At 38.0% G+C, this 22324-nt stretch overlaps 1 protein-coding gene across 3 annotated transcripts in view; it reads right to left on the bottom strand.

Annotated features, from left to right (window-relative positions):
• Window positions 1–22324, bottom strand: part of CNTLN (centlein) — a 357273-nt gene that overhangs the window by 63818 nt on the left and 271131 nt on the right. For all 3 annotated transcript variants that reach the window (XM_060409518.1, XM_015093231.4, XM_027964566.3), the window contains exons 17-18: window positions 14960–15050; window positions 14652–14875 (exon numbers count right to left, since the gene is read on the bottom strand). In XM_060409518.1, the coding sequence (XP_060265501.1) occupies window positions 14652–14875; window positions 14960–15050 (315 nt within the window). The remainder of the gene's footprint in view (window positions 1–14651; window positions 14876–14959; window positions 15051–22324) is intronic.

Genomic DNA, 22324 nt, shown 5'->3' with positions numbered 1-22324 from the left:
GTCAGATCTGGTGGTGATGAACTCCCTTAGCTTTTTTCTGGGAAAGTCTTTATTTTTCCTTCATTTTTGAAGTGGTCTTTTACCAGATATAGTATCCCTTGATAGAAGTTTTTTCCTTTGGCCATTATTTCCTTAAATAAGCTTTCTGCCTCGTTCTCTCTCTCTTCTCCTTTTGGAACTCCCACAGTATTGGTCCACTAGATAAATCCCATAAGTCCCTCAGACTTTCTTTACTCTTTTTCATTCTTTTTAATTCTCTGTCTTGGGTGATTTCAAATGACCTGTCTTTTATTTCACTGAGGCTATGTTCTACTTGATGAAGTGTGATGTTGAACCCTTCTAGTGAATTTTCAGTATGATCATTGTATTCTTCAGCTCCAACACTTCTTTTTTAACATTTTCTATCCCTTATGCCTCAGCTGGTAAAGAATCCGCCTGCAATGTGAGAAATCTGGGTTCGATCCCTGGGTTGGGAAGATCCCCTGGAAAAAGGAAAGGCTACCCACTCCAGTATTCTGGCCTGGAAAATTCCATGGACTGTATAGTCCATGAGATCGCAAAGAGTCGGACATGACTGAGCGACTTTCACACACACACATCTCTTGCTGAAATTCTCATTTTGTTCATGAATCATTAACAAAAAAAAACAAGCTCTTTTTTTTTTTTTAGCTCTTTGAACATCTTTATGATGGTTATTTCGAATTTTTGTCAGATAATTAAGATACCTACAGTTCCCTGGTGGCTCAGAGGTTAAAGCGTCTGCCTGCAATGCAGGAGACCTGGGTTCGATCCCTGGGTCAGGAAGATCCCCTGGAGAAGGAAATGCTACCCACTCCAGTATTCTTGCCTAGAGAATCCCATGGACAGAGGAGCCTGATGGGCTACAGTCCACAGGGTCTCAAAGAGTCAGACATGACTGAGCGTGTCTGTTTCTTTAGGGTCAATTTCTGAAGATTTATTTTGTTCCTCTGATTGGGCCATTTACTATCTCCTTGTGTTCCTTATAACGTTGTGTTGTCATAACTGAACTTGAAGAACTACACATCTCTTCTGGTCTTTATGAACTGGCTTTTCATAAGGAAAGGTCTTCATCAATCAGTCCAGCTAGAGATTTTGGGAACTCCTAAATCTTTTCTGGAGATGTGACTTCTCCCAATGCATGTGTGTAGATTTCTAATATAAATGATTTTTTTCAGGAGCTGATAAATTCTTGCTCCCTCTGCTGTCTGTCTTCTGTACTGAGGTCCTTAGAAATAGCAGCATGCCACCTAGCTCTTTTTTGTTCTCAGCAGCACCCAGGGATGTACCCAGAGTATGCCCAATTTTATCAGTGTCCCAAACTAGGCTGAATAGATACTCGTCCCTCAGGCGGCTACTAAAAAGCCAGAACCCTGGACACACACTCCATTCTTCTTGTCTCTGAGGGAGAAGCAACTGAGCTATATCACCTTCCATCTGCTGTGACATGGCTCCTCTGGGATAGCAGGATGCCATCCAGCTTCTTTAGGTTCTTCAGTGACCCCCAGGTATCTACACTATGGCACGTCCCATCAGTGCTCTAAGACAGGTGAGAAAGAAGTCAGTCCCTCAGAAAGGTCGAGTATATTCTTTCCCTCCATGGGGAGAAGATGGGAATGGGGAGTTTCTCCCAGATCACAGGGTGGTGTGCTAAAGTGTAGGACTATATCAAAACAGTGCCACAAATTTCCCAAGCAACTTTAGTGCATCTGGCTATGCACTTGTCAGGGGTGCAGGTGCCTCTTGACTGGTTTCTGGATTTCTCACAAAAGGATCTGGTCTGAGTATTGTTGAAATGGTGTCTCTGTAGGAAAAGATCTGGTGCTTCCTATTCTGCCATCTTGTTGATGTCACCTTAGATTCTGCAAATTTAACGTATTTTCTTCCCTTCTTTGTTATAGTGGTAAATTACATGGATAAATTTTCTAATTAAACTTTAAATTTCTAGTATCTCCTGGCTTATTCATGATTTTTTAAAAATATATTCTTTGATTAAGTTTACCAAGGGTTTGGAAATCAGTGCTATAACTATGTTTATATTAATTTCCATTTCTAACATTTTTTATCTTGTATTGTCAAAGTTATGTTACCCTCATAAAATGAGGAGGCATTTACTTCTACTTTTTTCTGCTCTTTGGAAAACTGTGTGCCTGGTAGAACTTAGATACGAAACTCAAATCTCAGTCTCACCTAAGCGTTCATAATATAGTATTACTTCCTTTATTAACAACTTTATTAAGGTATACTTTACATTCCATAAAACTCACTCATTCATTAAATGTATGGCTCAATGACTTTTAGTATGTTTATGGACTTGCGCAACTGTCACCACAGAGTAATTTTAGAACATTTCCTCATCCATACCAGAAAGAAACCTCATGCCCATTCACAGACACTTCCTTCCTATCCCAAGGCCTATACAATCACTAATCTAAATTCTGTCTCTATAGATGTTGCCTTTTCTGGACATCTCATGAATGAAATATTACTGTATGCGGTTTTTGTAGCTATTTCTTGTATTTAACATGTTTTCAAAGTCCATCTCATGTTGCAGCACATGTTATTACTCCATTCCATTTTATTGCTGGGTGATAATCCACTGGATTGTTGTTGTTCAGTTGCTCAGTTGTGTCTGATTCTTTTAGACCCCATGGACTGCAGCATGCTCGGCTTCCCTGTTCTTCATCATCTCCAGAATTTGCTCAAATTCATGCCCATTGAGTTGGTGATGCTATCTAAACATCTCATCCTCTCCTGCCCTCTTCTTTGCCTTCAATTTTCCCCAACCCATCAGGGTCTTAGCCAACATATCAGCTCTTTGCATCAGGTGGTTAAAGTATTGGAGCTTCAGCATCAGTCCTCCCAATGACTTCAGGGTTGATTTCCTTTAGGATTGACTGGTTTGATCTTTTTGAAGTCCAAGGGACTCTCAAGAATCTTCTTTAAAGGTATTTAAAAGTATTACATTTCCAACTGAGTACCACTTGGCCCATATTCTATCTTATGCTATGTATTACTTCATTATCATTTAATCTGAAGTATTTTCTCAATTTTCACTTTACCTTTTTCTTTGTCCCTTAATTATTCAGAAATGTCTCTATAAGTTTGCATCAGAATTTTTAAACTTGACTTTTTAAATTGATTATTTTTATCTTGTGTTAGACAACATTTTTAATATGATATCAAGTTTATGAAAATTGTGGAGAACTATGTTGTGGCCTAGTTATGTGATCATTTTTGGTAAAGGCTTTTTATTGTTTTGTTCAAATAGTGTATATCCTTAACGACTTTTTGTCAGCTTTTTCTTAAAAGTGCTGAATTATCAATGTTTACATTACTTATTTTGAAGTTTGTATTTTCATAAGCTTTCTGATCCTAATAGGAAAACTCATTGAAATAACTAAAATACATGCACATTTATTTATATTCTTCAATAATTCTCCTTTTCTCATTTCTCAGTTCACATGGACTCATCCTAATCAGCAGAATTTGACACAAGTGGTTGTACATGTCTCAAAATACTTTTATCACTTGGATTCTTGGATACATCTTTCTCTTGGTTTTCTTTCTATTTAACTGGTCTCTCCTCTCTTGGATTTTCCTCATCTACCCAGACTCTAAGGGTTGGAAGGCTCAGGGTACCTCTTCTCTTCTTTAATCTACCTTCATTCCCTGCTGCTGCTGCTAAGTCGCTTCAGTCGTGTCCAACTCTGTGCGACCCCACAGACGGCAGCCCACCAGGCTCCCCTGTCCCTGGGATTCTCCAGGCAAGAACACTGGAGTGGGTTGCCATTTCCTTCTCCAATGCATGAAAGTGAAAAGTGAAAGTGAAGTCGCTCAGTCGTGTCCAACCTCAGTGACCCCATGGACGGCAGCTTTCCAGGCTCCTCCGTCCATGGGATTTTCTGGGCAAGAGTACTGGAGTAGGTTGTCATTGCCTCTCTGAAATACAATCTAAATACTCTTAACTCTAAACTTCATACCTCTAGCCCAGGCCTCCCCTCTAAATTTTACACTCAGTTATCCTACTGCTTGCTTGCTCTTTTCATTTCAGTGACAAATTACACTTGGTTACAATGGTAAGCTGTCAATGACTTTTAGCCCCTAGGGTTTTACAATTATTTTTTGACAAATTCTGGTGTGCATTTATAAGAATATGTTATATTTTATCCAACTTTGTTGGTATGCTTTCACATAAGGTTATAAAACTCCCCAGGTGAGGATAGCATGTAGCTAGGGTTGAAAACCACAGATATATCAGATTACTCACTACTCTCAACAAAGTACTTTTTCATTTTGATGCTTTTCCAAGCTTTCCTTCTTCTAATGATTTTGGTCCACACACATTTCTCCAAAGAAGACATACAGATGGCTAACAAACACATGAAAAGATGCTCAACATCACTCATTATCAGAGAAATGCAAATCAAAACCACAATGAGGTACCATTTCATGCCAGTCAGAATGGCTGCGATCCAAAAGTCTACAAGCAATAAATGCTGGAGAGGGTGTGGAGAAAAGGGAACCCTCTTACACTGTTGGTGGGAATGCAAACTAGTATAGCCACTATGAAGAACAGTGTGGAGACTCCTTAAAAAACTGGAAATAGAACTGCCTTATGACTCAGCAATCCCACTGCTGGGCATACACACCGAGGAAACAAGAACTGAAAGACACGTGTACCCCAATGGTCACCGCAGCACTGTTTATAACAGCCAGGACATGGAAGCAACCTAGATGTCCATCAGCAGATGAATGGGTAAGAAAGCTGTAGTATATATACACAATGGAGTATTACTCAGCCAGTAAAAAGAATACATTTGAATCAGTTCTAATGAGGTGGATGAAACTGGAGCTTATTATACAGAGTGAAGTAAGCCAGAAAGAAAAACACCAATAAAGTACACTAATGCATATATATGGAATTTAGAAAGACAGTAACGATAACCCTGTATGTGAGACAGCAAAAGAGACACAGATGTATAGAACAGTCTTTTAGACTCTGTGGGAGAGGGAGAGGGTGGGATGATTTGGGAGAATGGCATTGAAACATGTATAATATCATATATGAAATGAATCATCAGTCTAGGTTTAATGCATGATACGATGCTTGGGGCTGGTGCACTGAGACAACCCAGAGGGATGGTACGGGGAGGGAGGAGGGAGGAGCATTCAGGTTGGGGAACATGTGTATACCTGTGGCAGATTCATGTTGATGTATGGCAAAACCAGTACAATATTATAAAGTAATTAACCTCCAATTAAATAAATTTATATTTTAAAAAAATAGAGAAAAAAAAGCGCACTGAACATACATTAGGAGAATCTGGATCTGAATTAAAATTCCAACTCTGCCACTTGCTATGTGCTCTTGGGGAAATTTCCTCTAAACCCTCTGATTTCAGTTTTCTTTTTTGCAAAATGACTGTGAGAAATAAATGCACGTGAAAGCGGAAAAAAAAAACAAACCACCAAACATTATGTCTAAGCCCAAATGCCACCTCTTCCAAAAGTCATACTATATAATGACCTCAATGAAAAACCAGTTTGTCTTTGTCCACTACATGTCCATGGTATATCTCACGTACAAGCTATATATATAACAGTTCCCTTGTATAGTAGTTCACATGTCTAATTTCCCTACTGTCTTGTACAGGGGAAAGAACCATGTTTAATTTATTACTGAATATCACATTAGTGGAGAGTCTTACATATATGTGTAAGAGTCTTATGTATAGTAGGAGCATTAAGCTAAACTGAATTATAACAAATACAAACACACATATCTATCCATGTGTAAGCCAATATATTAGGCATTTAAAACCAAACTCTAAAATACATGGATATTTAAAAATCATAATAATCTCACAGTGAAAAAAAAGTTGTATTTTGTCACTTCCAGGTATGGTGACATTTTAAAGAAAGATACTTACCTAAAAGTATATTGATGCAAAGTGAAAAAACTATGAGGAATATAAGTAAGACTGTGTCATATATAGCACTGATTCATTATTAACAGAGAATAAATTCACAACTGATGTTTTCAGGTCACATTTTCTTAATATTGTCTGTGGTAAGATTACAAGTGAATCTGAAAATGGTATAAGAAGTATGATTTTACAGTACATTGTGTTCTGAGTGATAATAATAGTTCCTAACAAAGTCTAATATAAGGCACAGACATTCTGTTAACAAATATCACTTGGTTCATCTAGAAGATAGGACGTAGGAATAAGACAGTCACGTCCAATTCCACATGGATTCTCAGCTCAGATCCTGGTTTTTGCACAGTTCACCTTGCGAACATGATCCGAGTGACATTTCACAAATTCCTGGATAAATGTTGCTACACTCTGCTAGGAGAGAGACAGGCTATGTCATGCACAGATCAATAATAGCACTGTGTTTCATCAGCCTCAAAATCAAAAGTGCTTCATCTGGCAAAAGCCATGGCCCTAGAGAATCTGACATATATAAACTGAATACCCTACAAGGAATGTTTACTACACAAGCTATTGGGGTAAGATAAAAGAAAACTCTAGAGATTAACAATGAAGTACAATAGAAGAGTACTAGCTTTCTACTTCGTTATTACTACAGGCGTGAGCACAGATCACAAAAATGGAAATGAGGCTATTTAAAATTCTACAATTCCTTACAGAAAAAACATGGGTCCAAGTACAATAAACACCTTCAGTCTTTCAAATAAAGGTTACATAAATAAATATAAACCAAAGGCAAATATAAGTTTACGATACAATAGTAATTGTATGAATCTATACAGATGAAAATGTTTTATGGAGGTTGATAAAATACAAAATTACAGGGTTTACTGAAAGACTCTTCAGCCTCAGTAGTTAATATGCTCAATGTTTATATGCTAAATTAACCTAAAAACCCAAGATATTTGTTGAATGGGTAATGCTCTGCGACTTTTAATGGAAGATTCCGATATTTGGCAAAAGTTCTGTATATAGTTTGATTAAACTAATTTAAGATTAATTGGTTAATGTAATTGGACAAGAGACAAAGCAAACTTGAAAACTCAAATCCTAAAATGACCTTGCTTTGTTTAAGATGGATGTTACCAAAAAAGTTTCTGAGGACAAAATCTGCTGTTGTGGAATTTAGTTGTATCTCATTCAGAGGGCAGGGGAATCAATAATTCTTCTAGATATCAGAGAAGATAACAGCAGTGTATACTTATGACACATATATTGAAAGTGCATCTTTATGGCATGTCTGTTGAAAGTGCAGACTTATGACATGTATGTTCAAAGTGCAGACTTATGATGTGAATGCTGAAACTATATACTTATGACACTTTTTTTTGAGTAGTGGGCTTGCTTAGGTGCACTCCAGTTGGAGAGTTAAGGCAGAGGCAGATCAAAGACTCTTAGACAGCAATGGTCTGGGTAAAAGTCTTGTTTTTCAGATCATATTTTGTAAAGCATCTCTTCTCTAATTTTCAGAAATACTGTCATACCTCCTTCTATGAACTCAAAACTCAGTGGGTTAGTTAGTAGTATTGTTAATATCGATAAATAACCTCTTTGGGAAACTAAAAGGCATTTCCTCTTCCTGTAGAAAACATATAGAGCCAACGTACAAATCAGGATTCAGAAAATTAAATGCCTATAGTTACTCAAAGTGTGTGAAAGTTGCTCAGTCATGTCCAACTCTTTGTGACACTGAGGACTATATGGTCCATGTAATTTTCCAGGGATTTTCCCATCCCAGGGATCGAACCCAGGATTCCCACATTGCAGGTGGATTCTCTACCAGCAGAACCACAAGGGAAGCCCAAGAATACTGAAGTGGGTAGCCTATCCCTTCTCCAGCAGATCTTCCCAACCCAGGAATCAAACTGGTTTCTCCTGCATTGCAAGCAGATTCTTTACCAACTGAGCTATCTGGGAAGCCCCATATAGTTACTCAAAAGGCAACATAAATAAGTAAACTGGACCTTGCAGGATTTGGGACAAACAGGAAATGGTTTACTTCATTCTCCTTGGAAGCACCATGCCACTAACATTATTAACTCTCATACCAAAAGGATACCTTCGAAAACTTTCATGACACTACATTATTTACTAACAGGTTTTGTCACCTTCTAAGTAAGCTCATTCAATGTCATCAGTGCCTTCACTTCCTCAGTGTGAATAAACACTCAATCTTGACTGATGTGTAGCTACTCTTCCATTTCTAACTCTCAAACTGATTCTCTAGCTCTTAATCACAAAAGCCTATAGGATACTTTCACTTATATGACAAATTATTACCTCAAACTTCACTGATTACAACAGAATTCTTCATTTCATGTTAAACTTAGAAAAGGAAAAAGGCTTTGGAAAATGTTGTAAGAGGGAACCGGTCCGTGAACCAGTCTTTGGAGTAACTTCCTGGATGTAAAATGACGTAAAGAAAACAGGAAGATTCTTGAAGTAGAAAGCAATTTTTAAATCTTGGTTAAAAATATGCATTATCATCTCAGTGTCTTAGGAATAACTACTCAATAAGGCAACCTTTATCCTTTTACTGAGAATGTACTATGCTCTCAATTATTCAAAATGCTGTGAAAGTTATCAAAAAAAGTATATGTGTTTTCTTCCTTTGAAGATTTAATTAGCTATTAGATGCAATAGAACTAACAAATGTTAAACTTTAAAACTATTAAGTACAAAATTGTATAAAAATTCAGTTTAGAAAAATAGATTATGAAGTTAGGATCAAGAGATAGATGTAGGTCATAACTTAAAGCTATGAACTTTAGGCTGATCTTAAGCAATTCATTTCAATTCTTTAAGCCTTAATTGCATTATATATAAAATGATAATATCTTCCTTACAAAGTTGAAAAAGAGAGTCCATAAAAAATAATAAAATGTCTAGAAAGTAGGCCTAACAGTCACTGAATAAACACTAGCTGGTGTGTGTTGGAGAAGGCAGTACAGCATAAGGCTTAAGAGCACAGCTTCTGGAATCAGGCTGCCTGGGCTCGAACCCCAGTTCTGCCACTTATGAGTTCTGTTACCTTGGGCATGTTATTCCCTCTGCCTCACTTCCTCTATCTACACAATAAAATCAGACATAGTCTCTATCTCACTAAAGCATCGTTTATGTTAATGAGTTAATCCAAAGTACGTGGAAGCATATTAGTACACAAAAAGCATCAGCTAATATTACCTCTACTTCCATTATTATTGAAAACATATAAAATAAGATTTGAAAGAATACATGCATTCAGCATAGACTGTGAGTGTTTTATAGGACAGGGGATATTATCGGGGGCTTGTGTCGGGAAACAGAGGACTAAAATAATAGCATATCATGTAAAATCTTGTAGATTTTGCTGACTTGTTTGGTCTTCAAATGGAAATCAATTGCAGGTTCCTGAAGATACATGATGAAATTCACATTCTAGCAAAATTATTCTGGCAGTAATACATGGAAAGAAATAAAGAGGAGACTAGAGAAGCCAGCCAGGAGAATATATCAGTACTCAAGGAAAAAGAAATAACTGGTGCCATGAGAAATGGAAATTAAAGAGGAATGAACAATAGAATTTGGTTGTTGATTTAGGGGTCAAAAAATTAAGAGTCAAAGACAGTTCTTCAGAAATATTTTGGGATAGGATAGTTTGGGAAGATTTGTTCTTTATTATTATTTTTTTTTTTTGGTACATGGTGAGTTAGTGGTGACAGAAAACCAAAAGAAAATGTCTTCTATGGTGAAACAGAACACATAAAAGGACATGTAGTTTTAAGCATCACCTACAAAGGAAAAACAGGATTGGCTGAGATAGGAAATTCTGCTAATCTTAGTGATATTAACTGTTGCACGTGCACAGGAGGGCCTAGAGGAGCTATCCCACATTGAAGGTCAGGAAGGGCAGCAGTGAGGAGATACCCCTCATCCAAGGTAAGGAGCAGTGGCTGCACATTGCTGGAGCAATAGTGAAGAGATAACCCACACCCAAGGTAAAGAAACCCAAGTAAGATGGTAGGTGTTACAAGAGGGCATCAGAAGGCAGACACACAGAAACCATACTCACAGAAAACTAGGCAATCTAATCACACTAGGACCACAGCCTTGTTTAACTCAATGTAACTAAGCCATGCCCGCGGGGCAACCCAAGATGGGTGGGTCATGGTGAGAGGTCTCACAGAATGTGGTCCACTGGAGAAGGGAATGGCAAACCACTTCAGTATTCTTGCCTTCAGAACCCCATGAACAGTATGAAAAGGCAAAATGATAGGATACTGAAAGAGGACCTCCCCAGGTCAGCAGGTGGTCGATATGCTACCAGAGATCAGTGGAGAAACAACTCCAGAAAGAATGAAGGGATGGAGCCAAAGCAAAAACAATACCCAGCTGTGGATGTGACTGGTGATACAAGCAATGTCCGATGCTGTAAAGAGCAATATTGCATAGGAACCTGGAATGTCAGGTCTATGAATCAAGGCAAATTGGAAGTGGGCAAACAGGAGATGGCAAGAGTGAATGTCAACATTCTAGGAATCAGCAAACTAAACTGGACAGGAATGGGTGAATTTAACTCAGATGACCATTATATCTACTACTGCGGGCAGGAATCCCTCAGAAGAAATGAAGTAGCCATCATGGTCAACAAAAGAGTCTGAAATGCAGTACTTGGATGAAATCTCAAAAACGACAGAATAATCTCTGTTCGTTTCCAAGGCAAAACATTCAATATCACGGTAATCCAAGTCTATGCCCCAACCAGCAACGCTGAGGAAGCTGAAGTTAAATGGTTTTAGGAAGACCTACAAGACCTTTTAGAACTAACACCCAAAAAAGATGTCCTTTTCATTACAGGGGACTGGAATGCAAAAGTAGGAAGTCAAGAAACACCCGGAGTAACAGGCAAATTTGGCCTTGGAATGCAGAATGAAGCAGGGTAAAGACTAATGGAGTTTTGCCAAGAAAATGCACTGGTCATAGCAAACACCCTCTTCCAACAACACAAGAGAAGACTCTACACATGGACATCACCAGATGGTCAACACTGAAATCAGACTGATTATATTCTTTGCAGCCAAAGATGGAGAAGCTCTATACAGTCAACAAAAACAAGACCAGGAGGTGACTGTGGCTCAGATCATGAACTCCTTATTGCCAAATTCAGACTTAAATTGAAGAAAGTAGGGAAAACCGCTAGACCATTCAGGTATGACCTAAATCAAATCTCTTATGATTATACAGTGGAAGTGAGAAATAGAGTTAAGGGCCTAGATCTGATAGATAGAGTGCCTGATGAACTATGGGCTGAAGTTCGTGACATTGTACAGGAGAGAGGGATCAAGACAATCCCCATGGAAAAGAAATGCAAAAAGCAAAATGGCTGACTGGGGAGGCCTTACAAATAGCTGTGAAAAGAAGAGGCGAAAAGCAAAGGAGAAAAGGTAAGATATAAGCATCTGAATGCAGAGTTCCAAAGAATAGCAAGGAGAGATAAGAAAGCCTTCTTCAGCGATCAGTGCAAAGAAGTAGAGGAAAACAACAGAATGGGAAAGACTAGAGATCTCTTCAAGAAAATCAGAGACACCAAGGGAACATTTCATGCAAAGATGGGCTCGATAAAGGACAGAAATGGTATGGACCTAACAGAAGCAGAAGCTATTAAGAAGAGGTGGCAAGAATACACAGAAGAACTGTACAGAAAAGATCTTCACGACCCGGATACTCACGATGGTGTGATCACTCATCTAGAGCCAGACATCCTGGAATGTGAAGTCAAGTGGGCCTTAGAAAGCATCACTATGAACAAAGCTAGTGGAAGTGATGGAATTCCAGCTGAGCTATTTCAAATCCTGAAAGGTGATACTGTGAAAGTGCTGCACTCAATATGCCAGCAAATTTGGAAAACTAAGCAGTGGCCACAGGACTGGAAACGGTCGGTTTTCATTCCAATTCCAAAGAAAGGCAATGTCAAAGAATGCTTAAACTACCGCATAATTGTACTCATCTCACATGCTAGTAAAGCAATGCTAAAAATTCTTCAAGCCAGGCTTCAGCAATACGTGAACTGTGAACTTCCAGATGTTAAAGCTGGTTTTAGAAAAGGCAGAGGAACCAGAGATCAAATTGCCAACATCCACTGGATCATGGAAAAAGCAAGAGAGTTCCAGAAATACATCTATTTCTACTTTCTTGACTATAACAAATCCTTTGACTGTGTGGATCACCATAAATTGTGGAAAATTCTGACAGAGATGGGAATACCAGACTACCTGACCTGCCTCTTGAGAAATCTGTATGCAGGTCAGGAAGCAGCAGTTAGAACTGGACATGGAACAACAGACTAGTTCCAAATACGAAAAGGAGTACGTCAAGGCTGTATACTGTCACCCTGCTTATTTAACTTATATGCAGAGTACATCATGAGAAACGCTGGCTGGAAGAAGCACAGGCTGGAATCAAGATTGCCAGGCAAAATATCAATAACGTCAGATATGCAGATGACACCACCCTTATGGCAGAAAAGTGAAGAGGAACTAAAAAGCCTCTTGATGAAAGTGAAAGAGAAGAGTGAAAGTTGGTTTAAAACTCATAATTTAGAAAACTAAGATCATTGCATCCAGTCCCATCACTTCATGGCAAATAGATGGGGAAAGAGTGGAAACATTGGCTGACTTCATTTTGGGGAGCTCCAAAATCACTGCAGATGGTGATTGCAGCCATGAAATTAAAAGATGCTTACTCCTTGGAAGAAAAGCTATGACCAACCTAGACAGCATATTAAAAAGCAGAGACATTACTTTGCCACCAAAGGTCCGTTTAGTCAAAGCTGTGGTTTTTCCAGTAGTCATGTATGGATGTAAGAGTTGGACTATAAAGAAAGCTGAGCGCAGAAGAATTGATGGTTTTGAACTGTGGTGTTTGAGAAGACTCTTGAGAGTCCCTTGCACTGCCAGAAGATCCAACCAGTCCATCCTAAAAGAAATCAGTCCTGAATATTCATTGGAAGGACTGATGGTAAAGCTGAAACTCCAATACTTTGGCCAACTGATGTGAAGAACTGACTCATTTGAAAAGACCCTGAGCTGGGAAAGACTGGGAGAAGAAGGGGACGACAGAGGATGAGATGGCTGGATGGCATCACCGACTCAATGGACATGAGTCTGAGTAAAGTCCAGGAGTTAGCAGTGGATGGGGAGGCCTGGCGTGCTGCAGTCCCAGTGTCCGCAAAGAGTCAGACACATCTGAGTGTCCGAAGTGAATTGAACTGAACTGAACAGATACATATTCCTATTTCAGAGCAGCACTATTCACAATAGTGAAGACATGGAAATAACCTACATGTCCATTAACTTGAGGAGATAAAGAAGATATATATATATAAATATATATATATATATATATATATATATATATAAATTTCCCAGGTGGCTAAGTGGTAAAGAACCAGCCTGCCAATGGAGGAGCTGCAGGAAAAGCAGATTCGATTTCTAGGGCAGGGAGATCCCCTGGAGGAGAAAATGGCAACCCACGGTAGTACTCCTGACTGGAAAATTCCATGGACAGAGGAGCCTGGTGGACTATCGTCCATGGGGTTGCAGAGTCAGACACAACTGAGCAACTGAACACATACACACACACACACTCGCGCGCACGTGTGCCATGGAATATTACTCGACCATTAAAAAGAATGAAACAACACCATTTACAGCAACATGGCTGAATCTAGAGCTTATCACACTAAATGAAGTTAGAAAGAGAAAGTCAAATACCATATAATATCACTTATATGTAAAAACTAAAATATGACACAAAAAACATATCTATGAAACAAAACTGACTCACAGACACATACATCAGACTTGTGGTTGCTAAAGGGGAGAAGGATAGAGGAGGGAAAGATTGGGAGTTTGGGAACAGCAAATACAAACGACTGTATAGCACAGGAACTATATTCAATAGCTTGTGATAAACCATAATGGAAAAGAATATGAAAAAAATACATATGTACAATTGAGTTTCTTTGTTGTACAGCAGAAATTAATACAATATTGTTAATGTAAATACTTTAATAAAAATTTTTAAGAAAAGAATGGAGATTTAAGGAATAACCTTTTCTTTTTCATTTGTCTTAAGATTAAACTATGATAACCAACAGTAGGTATAATGTGTCTAATAAGTTGCAGAAAACTCAACTCACCTGAGTAAAAGCATACATGTTACAGAAACACATTAATATAGATATTTACCTTAACACTTCATATTTTATGTAAGTATTTGCAAAGAACTAGGGCAATTACTAGTTAATACTGTGACTTATAGTGATAAATGCAAAGTTTTAGAATGGGCAAATGGATAAGCTAAATGAATAGTTGAAGCCTGCCTTAAAATCTAAGATACAACAGAATAAATAAAGAAAAAAATCTGTGTGGAAAAGGAATTCTAGTAATGTGTCAAAAGATTTGGAGTTCTCCTTAACAAGACCTTATTTAAGAAATCTAGATATTAAATGCTACTCCAGTTTAGCAGTACCTAGGAATTTTTTAAACTCATAGGCATGTCTAACACAAATATAAACTTCAAAACACATGTAAAACAAAATATCCATTTTTATAATACAGTCTACTATAATTTATTTTTAAGTTCCCTTACCTTTATTGTCTGTCTGCTTGTTTGAAATCGTTGATCAGACACTTGCTGCTGATGCAGGAGCTTTTCATTGACTTCTTTATATTCTTTAACAGCGAGTTCTGCTGCTTTTTTGGCATTCAAAAGTACACTGTTTTGCTGTTGCAAGGATACAATCCGTTCTCGTAATAAAATAACATTACTATTTGATTTCTGGGCAGTTACATTTTTCCATTTTTCTCTGTTAACTATATAAAAATAATGTTTTTAATAATTTTTTAAAAATCTTGTCAAGTTAAAAAAGACATTGTTAATTTCATATATATTCTTACCTCTGGTAGGACCTGGTGTATGTGAAGTCTTTTGAATACTGCTATTCTTCTTTTGAATAGCTGATTTTTTGGCATTCTTGTGAAAATAATTCTAAATTTGAAAGTTCCATAAAAATTAGATTATAACTGATAATAATTTCAAGTGAACCAGCAAAATATATATTATTTATTTACTTAGAAATGTATGTATTTATGCATAGTAAAAGAAATCTGGACAGCAAAAATCTATAACTGATGTCAAGAACTCATAAATGAAGATAACAGTGCACTAAAGTTGACCTAGCAGGCAGAAGATAAAAGTACAAAAATCAACACAAAAGTGGAAGAAATTTAACCTAAAGGACAGTTTAAAAAGTTAGGAGTAAGAATAGTAGAAGCAACAATAATAAAATAACAATATTTTATAACATTCTTTGGGAATCTAGCTCCTTTTCTAAAATACTGTTCTCTGTTGTAGAGTTATAAGTAATTCCAGCAAATGAAGTTAAAATAATGGTGATGATAATAATGTGATTCTCCTTGAAGCTGTATGTTTTCCTCATGACATTGCAATACACTGAGGTAAATAAAAAGAAACTATTTTGACTTTGTTCCAAACTGTTTCATCAATCTATAAAAGCTTTCCCAAAACAATAATTTAAATAGGAATGTGTTTGAAAATATTACAAATCCGGGGGGGGGGGCGGTCCTAAGATGGCACAGGAGTAGATTGGGGAGACCACCTTTTTCCCCACAAATTCATCAAAAGAACATCTGAACGCTGAGTAAATTCTACAAAACAACTTCTGAATGCCAGCAGAGGACATCAGGCACCCAGAAAAGCAGCCCATTGTCTTCTAAAGGAGGTAGGAAAAAATATAAAAGATAAAAAGAGAGACAAAAGAAGTACGGACGGAGTTCTGTCCCGGGAAGGGAGTCCTAAGAAAGAGAGAAGTTTCTAAACACCAGGAAACAGTCTCACTGGTGAGTCTGTGGCGAGCCTTAGAACCACAGAGGGCAACATAACTGGGAGGAAAAATAAATAATTAAAACCCACAGATTACGTGCCCAACGGTAGCTCCCCCAGCGGAGAAGCAGTGCAGACGCCCAATCCGCCACTAACAAGTGGGGGCCGGGCAGGGAGGTGCAGGCTGCATTGCTTAAAGTAAGGACTGGGCCTGAATGCCCTGAGGGCAATCTGAGGGAACTAACTTGGGATAGCCAACCAGACTGCCGGATAGCTACCATGCGTAAAGCCCTAAGCTAAGACACCACCAGGCCCGCTCTCAGAACAAAGGACTGAGCAGAGCTAGTCCGGCCCATCCCCCTCCAGTGACAGGCAGGCTAGGGAAGCCAGAGCTGGAAGGGGGCAATCGCGGCCCAAGAGAGACATTAGCTACCAAACTGTAAGCAGGCTTCCTTGCTAACCAAGACTTCTTGGGATTCGCCTGAGAAGGTGCGCCAATTGTACACCCAGAAAACTGAGCGGCAGGTATGCGGAAGGTGATAAGTTGCAGCGACCAGGCTCGCCAAACACCCGGTCACCTGAGCTGCACGGACCTGGGAAGGGCACAAACCGCAGGCCCAACAGAGTCTGCGCCTTTGAGGAGCACCCGAGTACCTGAACCTGAGCGGCTTAGACCTGGGAAGTACATACAACCCAGGGCTGGCCTCAGACAGTTCCCAGCAGAGCAACCTAGAGCCTAAGCAGTGTAGACAGGGAAAGCACACATGCCGTGAGTGGGGGCAAACCTAGTGTGGCCAAGACACTGAGAGCACCCGCCAGTGTTATTTGTTTGCAGCGTCCCTCCCTCACACAGCACAACTGAACAAGTGAGCCTAAAAAGTGTCCACCACCACCGCCTTGTGTCAGGGCAGAAATTGAACACTGAAGAGACCAGCAAACAGAAGAAGCTAAAACAGAGGAAACCTCCGTTGAAGTGACAGGTGCAATAGATTAAAACCCTGTAGTTAGTACCAACTACAAAGGAAGGGGCTTATAGATCTTGAGAAATATAAGTCGGATCAAGGAACTATCCGAAGATGAACTGATCCCATACTGCCCACAACACCACCAAAGAAAGTCCTAGATATCTTTTTACTATCATTCTTTAACTTTTTTAAAGTTTTTTTTAAATTTTTGAGTCCTCCATTACTCCTTTAATTTTCATTTTTACAACCTACTATTACTTTGCAAAAAAAAAAGAGAGACCCTATTTTTAAAAGCAAACTTCATATATATACATATATTTTATAATTCTTGTGACTTTGTTTTCTTTTCTTTTTTTCTTTATATTGTATTTTTGAAAATCCAACCTCTACTCTACATTTTTAATCTTTGCTTTTTGGTATGGGTTGAATGCCCCAACCAAAAGACAAAGACTGGCTGAATGGATACAAAAACAAGACCCCTATATATGTTGTCTACAAGAGACCAACCTCAAAACAAGGGACACATACAGACTGAAAGTTGAAGGGCTGGCAAAAGATATACCACACAAATAGAGACCAAAAGAAAGCAGGAGTAGCAATACTCGTATCAGACAAAATAGACTTTAAAACAAAGGCTGTGAAAAGAGACAAAGAAGGACACTACATAATGATCAAAGGATCAATCCAAGAAGAAGATACAACAATTATAAATATATATGCACCCAATATAGGAGCACCGCAATATGTCAGACAAATGCTAACAAGTATGAAAGGGGAAATTAACAATAACACAATAATAGTGGGATACTTTAATACCCCACTCACACCTATGGATAGATCAACTAAACAGAAAACTAACAAGGAAACACAAACTTTAAATGATGCAATACCAGTTAGACCTAATTGATATCTATAGGACATTTCACCCCAAAACAATGAATTTCACCTTTTTCTCAAGCGCACACAGAACCTTCTCCAGGATAGATCACATCCTGGGCCATAAATCTAGCCATGGTAAATTCAAAAAAGTTGAAATCATTCCAAGCATCTTTTCTGACCACAAAGCAATAAGATTAGATCTCAATTACAGGAGAAAAACTATTAAAAATTCCAACATATGGAGGCTGAACAACACGCTGCTAAATAACCAAGAAATTACAGAAGAAATAAAAAAGAAATCAAAATATGCATAGAAACAAATGAAAATGAAAACACAACAATCCAAAACCTGTGGTACACTGTAAAAGCAGGGCTAAGGGGAAGGTTCATGGCAACACAGGCACACCTCAAGAAACAAGAAAAAAGTCAAATAAATAACCTAACTCTACACCTAAAGCAACTAGAAAAGGAAGAAATGAAGAACCCTAGGGTTAGTAGAAGGAAAGAAATCTTACCTGTGGTGGATTCATGTTGATGTATGGCAAAATCAATAAAATACTGTAAAGTAATTAACCTCCAATTAAAATAAATTTATATTTTTTAAAAAAGAAAAAAATTTAGGGCAGAAATAAATGCAAAGAAACAAAAGAGACCATAGCAAAAATCAACCAAGCCAAAAGCTGGTTCTTTGAGAGGATAAATAAAATTGACAAACCATTAGCCAGACTCATCAAGAAACAAAGGGAGAAAAATCAAATCAATAAAATTAGAAATGAAAATGGAGAGATCACAACAGACAACACAGAAATACAAAGGATCATAAGACACTACTCTCAGCAATTATATAACAATAAAATGGACAACTTGGAAGAAATGGACAAATTCTTAGAAAACTACAACTTTCCAAAACTGAACCAGGAAGAAATAGAAATCTTAACAGACCCATCACAAGCACAGAAATTGAAACTGTAAACAGAAATCTTCCAGCAAACAAAAGCCCAGGTCCAGATGGCTTCACAGCTGAATTCTACCAAAAATTTACAGAAGAGCTAACACCTATTCTACTCAAACTATTCCAGAAAACTGCAGAGGAAGGTAAACTTCCAAACTCATTCTATGAGGCCACCATCACCCTAATACCTAAACCTGACAAAGATGTCACAAAAAAAGAAAACTACAGGCCAATATCACTGATAAACAAAGATGCAAAAATCCTTAACAAAATTCTAGCAATCAGAATCCAACATTAAAAAGATCATACACCATGACCAAGTGGGCTTTATCCCAGGGATGCAAGGATTCATCAATATCTGCAAATCAATCAACGTAATACACCACATTAACAAATTGAAAAATAAAAGCCATATGATTATCTCATAGATGCAGAGAAACCTTTGACAAAATTCAACATCCATATTGGAAAAGAAGAAGTAAAACTCTCACTGTTTGCAGATGACATGATCCTCTACATGGAAAACCCTAAAGACTCCACCAGAAAATTACTAGAGCTCATCAATGAATATAGTAACATTGCAGGATATAAAATTAACACACAGAAATCCCTTGCATTCCTATACACTATTAATGAGAAAATAGAAAGAGAAATTAAGGAAACAATTCCATTCACCATTGCAACGAAAAGAATAAAATACTTGGGAATATATCTACCTAGAGAAACTAAAGACCTATATATAGAAAACTATAAAACATTGGTGAAAGAAATCAAAGAGGACACTAATAGATAGAGAAATATACCATGTTCATGGATCAGAAGAATCAATATAGTGAAAATGAATATACTACCCAAAGCAATCTACAGATTCAATGCAATTGCTATCAAGCTACCAATGCTATTTTTCACAGAGCTAGAACAAATAATTTCACAATTTGTATGGAAGTACAAAAAACCTCAAATAGCCAAAGCAATCTTGAGAAAGAAGAATGGAACTGGAGGAATCAACCTGCCAGACTTCAGGCTCTACTACAAAGCCACAGTCATCAGGACAGTATGGTACTGGCACAAAGACAGACATATAGATCAATGGAACAAAATAGAAAGCCCAGAAATAAATCCACACACTTATGGACACCTTATCTTTAACAAAGGAAGCAAGAATATACAATGGAAAAAGACAATCTCTTTAACAAGTGGTGCTGGGAAAACTGCTCAATCACTTGTAAAAGAATGAAACTAGAACACTTTCTAACACCATACACAAAAATAAACTCAAATGGATTAAAGATCTAAACGTAAGACCAGAAACTATAAAACTCCTAGAGGAGAACATAGGCAAAACACTCTCTGACATAAATCACAGCAGGATCCTCTATGACCCACCTCCCAGAATACTGGAAATAAAAGCAAAAATAAACAAATGGGACCTGATTAAAATTAAAAGCTTCTGCACAACAAAGGAAACTACAAGCAAAATGAAAAGACAGCCTTCTGAATGGGAGAATATAATAGCAAATGAAGCAACTGACAAACAACTAATCTCAAAAGTATACAAGCAACTTATGCAGCTCAATTCCAGAAAAATAAACGACCCAATCAAAAAATGGGCCAAAGAACTAAATAGACATTTCTCCAAAGAAGACATACAGATGGCTAACAAACACATGAAAAAATGCTCAACATCACTCATTATCAGAGAAATGCAAATCAAAACCACAATGAGGTACCATTTCACGCCAGTCAGAGTGGCTGCTATCCAAAAGTCCACAAGCAATAAATGCTGGAGAGGGTGTGGAGAAAAGGGAACCCTCATACACTGTTGGTGGGAATGCAAGCTAGTACAGCCACTATGGAGAACAGTGTGGAGATTCCTTAAAAAACTGGAAATAGAACTGCCGTATGACCCAGCAATCCCACTGCTGGGCATACACACCGAGGAAACAAGAACTGAAAAAGACACGTGTACCCCAATGTTCATCACAGCACTGTTTATAACAGCCAGGACATGGAAGCAACCTAGATGTCCATCAGCAGATGAATGGGTAAGAAAGCTGTGGTACATATACACAATGGAGTATTACTCAGCCAGTAAAAAGAACACATTTGAATCAGTTCTAATGAGGTGGATGAAACTGGAGCTTATTATACAGAGTGAAGCCAGAAAGAAAAACACCAATACAGTATACTATCACATATATATATGGAATTTAGAAAGATGGTAACGATAACCCTGTATGCTACTGCTAAGTCGCTTCAGTCGTGTCCGACTCTGTGCCACCCCATAGGCGGCAGCCCACTAGGCTCCCCTGTCCCTGGGATTCTCCAGGCAAAAATACTGGAGTGGGTTGCCATTTCCTTCTCCAATGCATGAAAGTGAAAAGTGAAAGTGAAGTTGCTCAGTAGTGCTGAACTCTTAGCGACCCCCTGGACTGCAGCCTACCAGGCTCCTCCGTCCATGGGATTTTCCAGGCAAGAGTACTGGAGTGGGTTGCCATTGCCTTCTCCAACGAGACAGCAAAAGAGACACAGATGTATAGAACAGTCTTTTGGACTCTGGGAGAGGGCGAGGGTGGGATGATATGGGAGAATGGCATTGAAACATGTATAGTATCATATGTGAAATGAATCACCAGTCCAGGTTCGATGCAGGATACAGGATACTTGGGGCTGGTGCACTGGATGACCCAGAGGGATGGTATGGGGAGGGAGGTGGGGGGTGTCAGGATGGGGAACACGTGTACACCCATGGCAGATTCATGTTGATGTATGGGAAAACCAATACAATATTGTAAAGTAATTAGCCTCCAATTAAAATAAATATATATTTAAAAATATTACAAATCCTAACAATAAAATATATCATCTTGTTTAAGAATTTACTGCCAGGGAAACAGGAACAATATTAATCTAGAAAATTATTTCTTTAAATAAAAGAACTGTTTTCAAAAAACCCAATTAAATTGAAGGAAAGTAAAAATATAACTGAATGTTATTCTGACATTGAGCCATATATTTTATATTGACAGACATATATGTTATACTAAATTATATATAAAGCATGTCCTTAAAGGAAAAAACTGATTAACACAAATACCATAAATTCCTATCTAAGATAGGAACTTCCTTTTAATTAAATACTTTCCTATAAATGAAATATGTTTCATTTCTCAAGGTATTTTTATTTTGCTTGATTTTAAATTAATTATTTAATCAATTCTTTAATCATTAAGATTGCATTAATATTATGTGCTGGTCATGTACTGACCACTGTAAAAAGATCCAAATCTGAACTACCAAATTACCAATATTAGTTACCATGTGTGTGCGCTAAGTTGCTCACTAGTGTCCCACTCTTGCGACCCCATAGATTATAGCCCACCAGGCTCCTCTGTCCATGGGCTTCTCCAGGCAAGAATACTGGAGTGTGCTGCCATTTAGTTCTCCAATTAGTTACCTTACTTGGTATCAAATTAACTGGACCTAAAATTAAAAACGCTGGACTGGAAGAAACACAAGCTGGAATCAAGATTGCCAGGAGAAATATCAGTACCCTCAGATATGCAGTTGACACCACCCTTATGGCAGAAAGTGAAGAGGAACTAAAAAGCCTCTTGATGAAA

Source organism: Ovis aries, chromosome 2 (genome assembly GCF_016772045.2).
Source record: "Ovis aries strain OAR_USU_Benz2616 breed Rambouillet chromosome 2, ARS-UI_Ramb_v3.0, whole genome shotgun sequence".
Taxonomy (NCBI): domain Eukaryota; kingdom Metazoa; phylum Chordata; class Mammalia; order Artiodactyla; family Bovidae; genus Ovis; species Ovis aries.
Note: the sequence above shows the minus strand (reverse complement) of the source record. Positions and strands in the feature narration are given on the sequence as shown.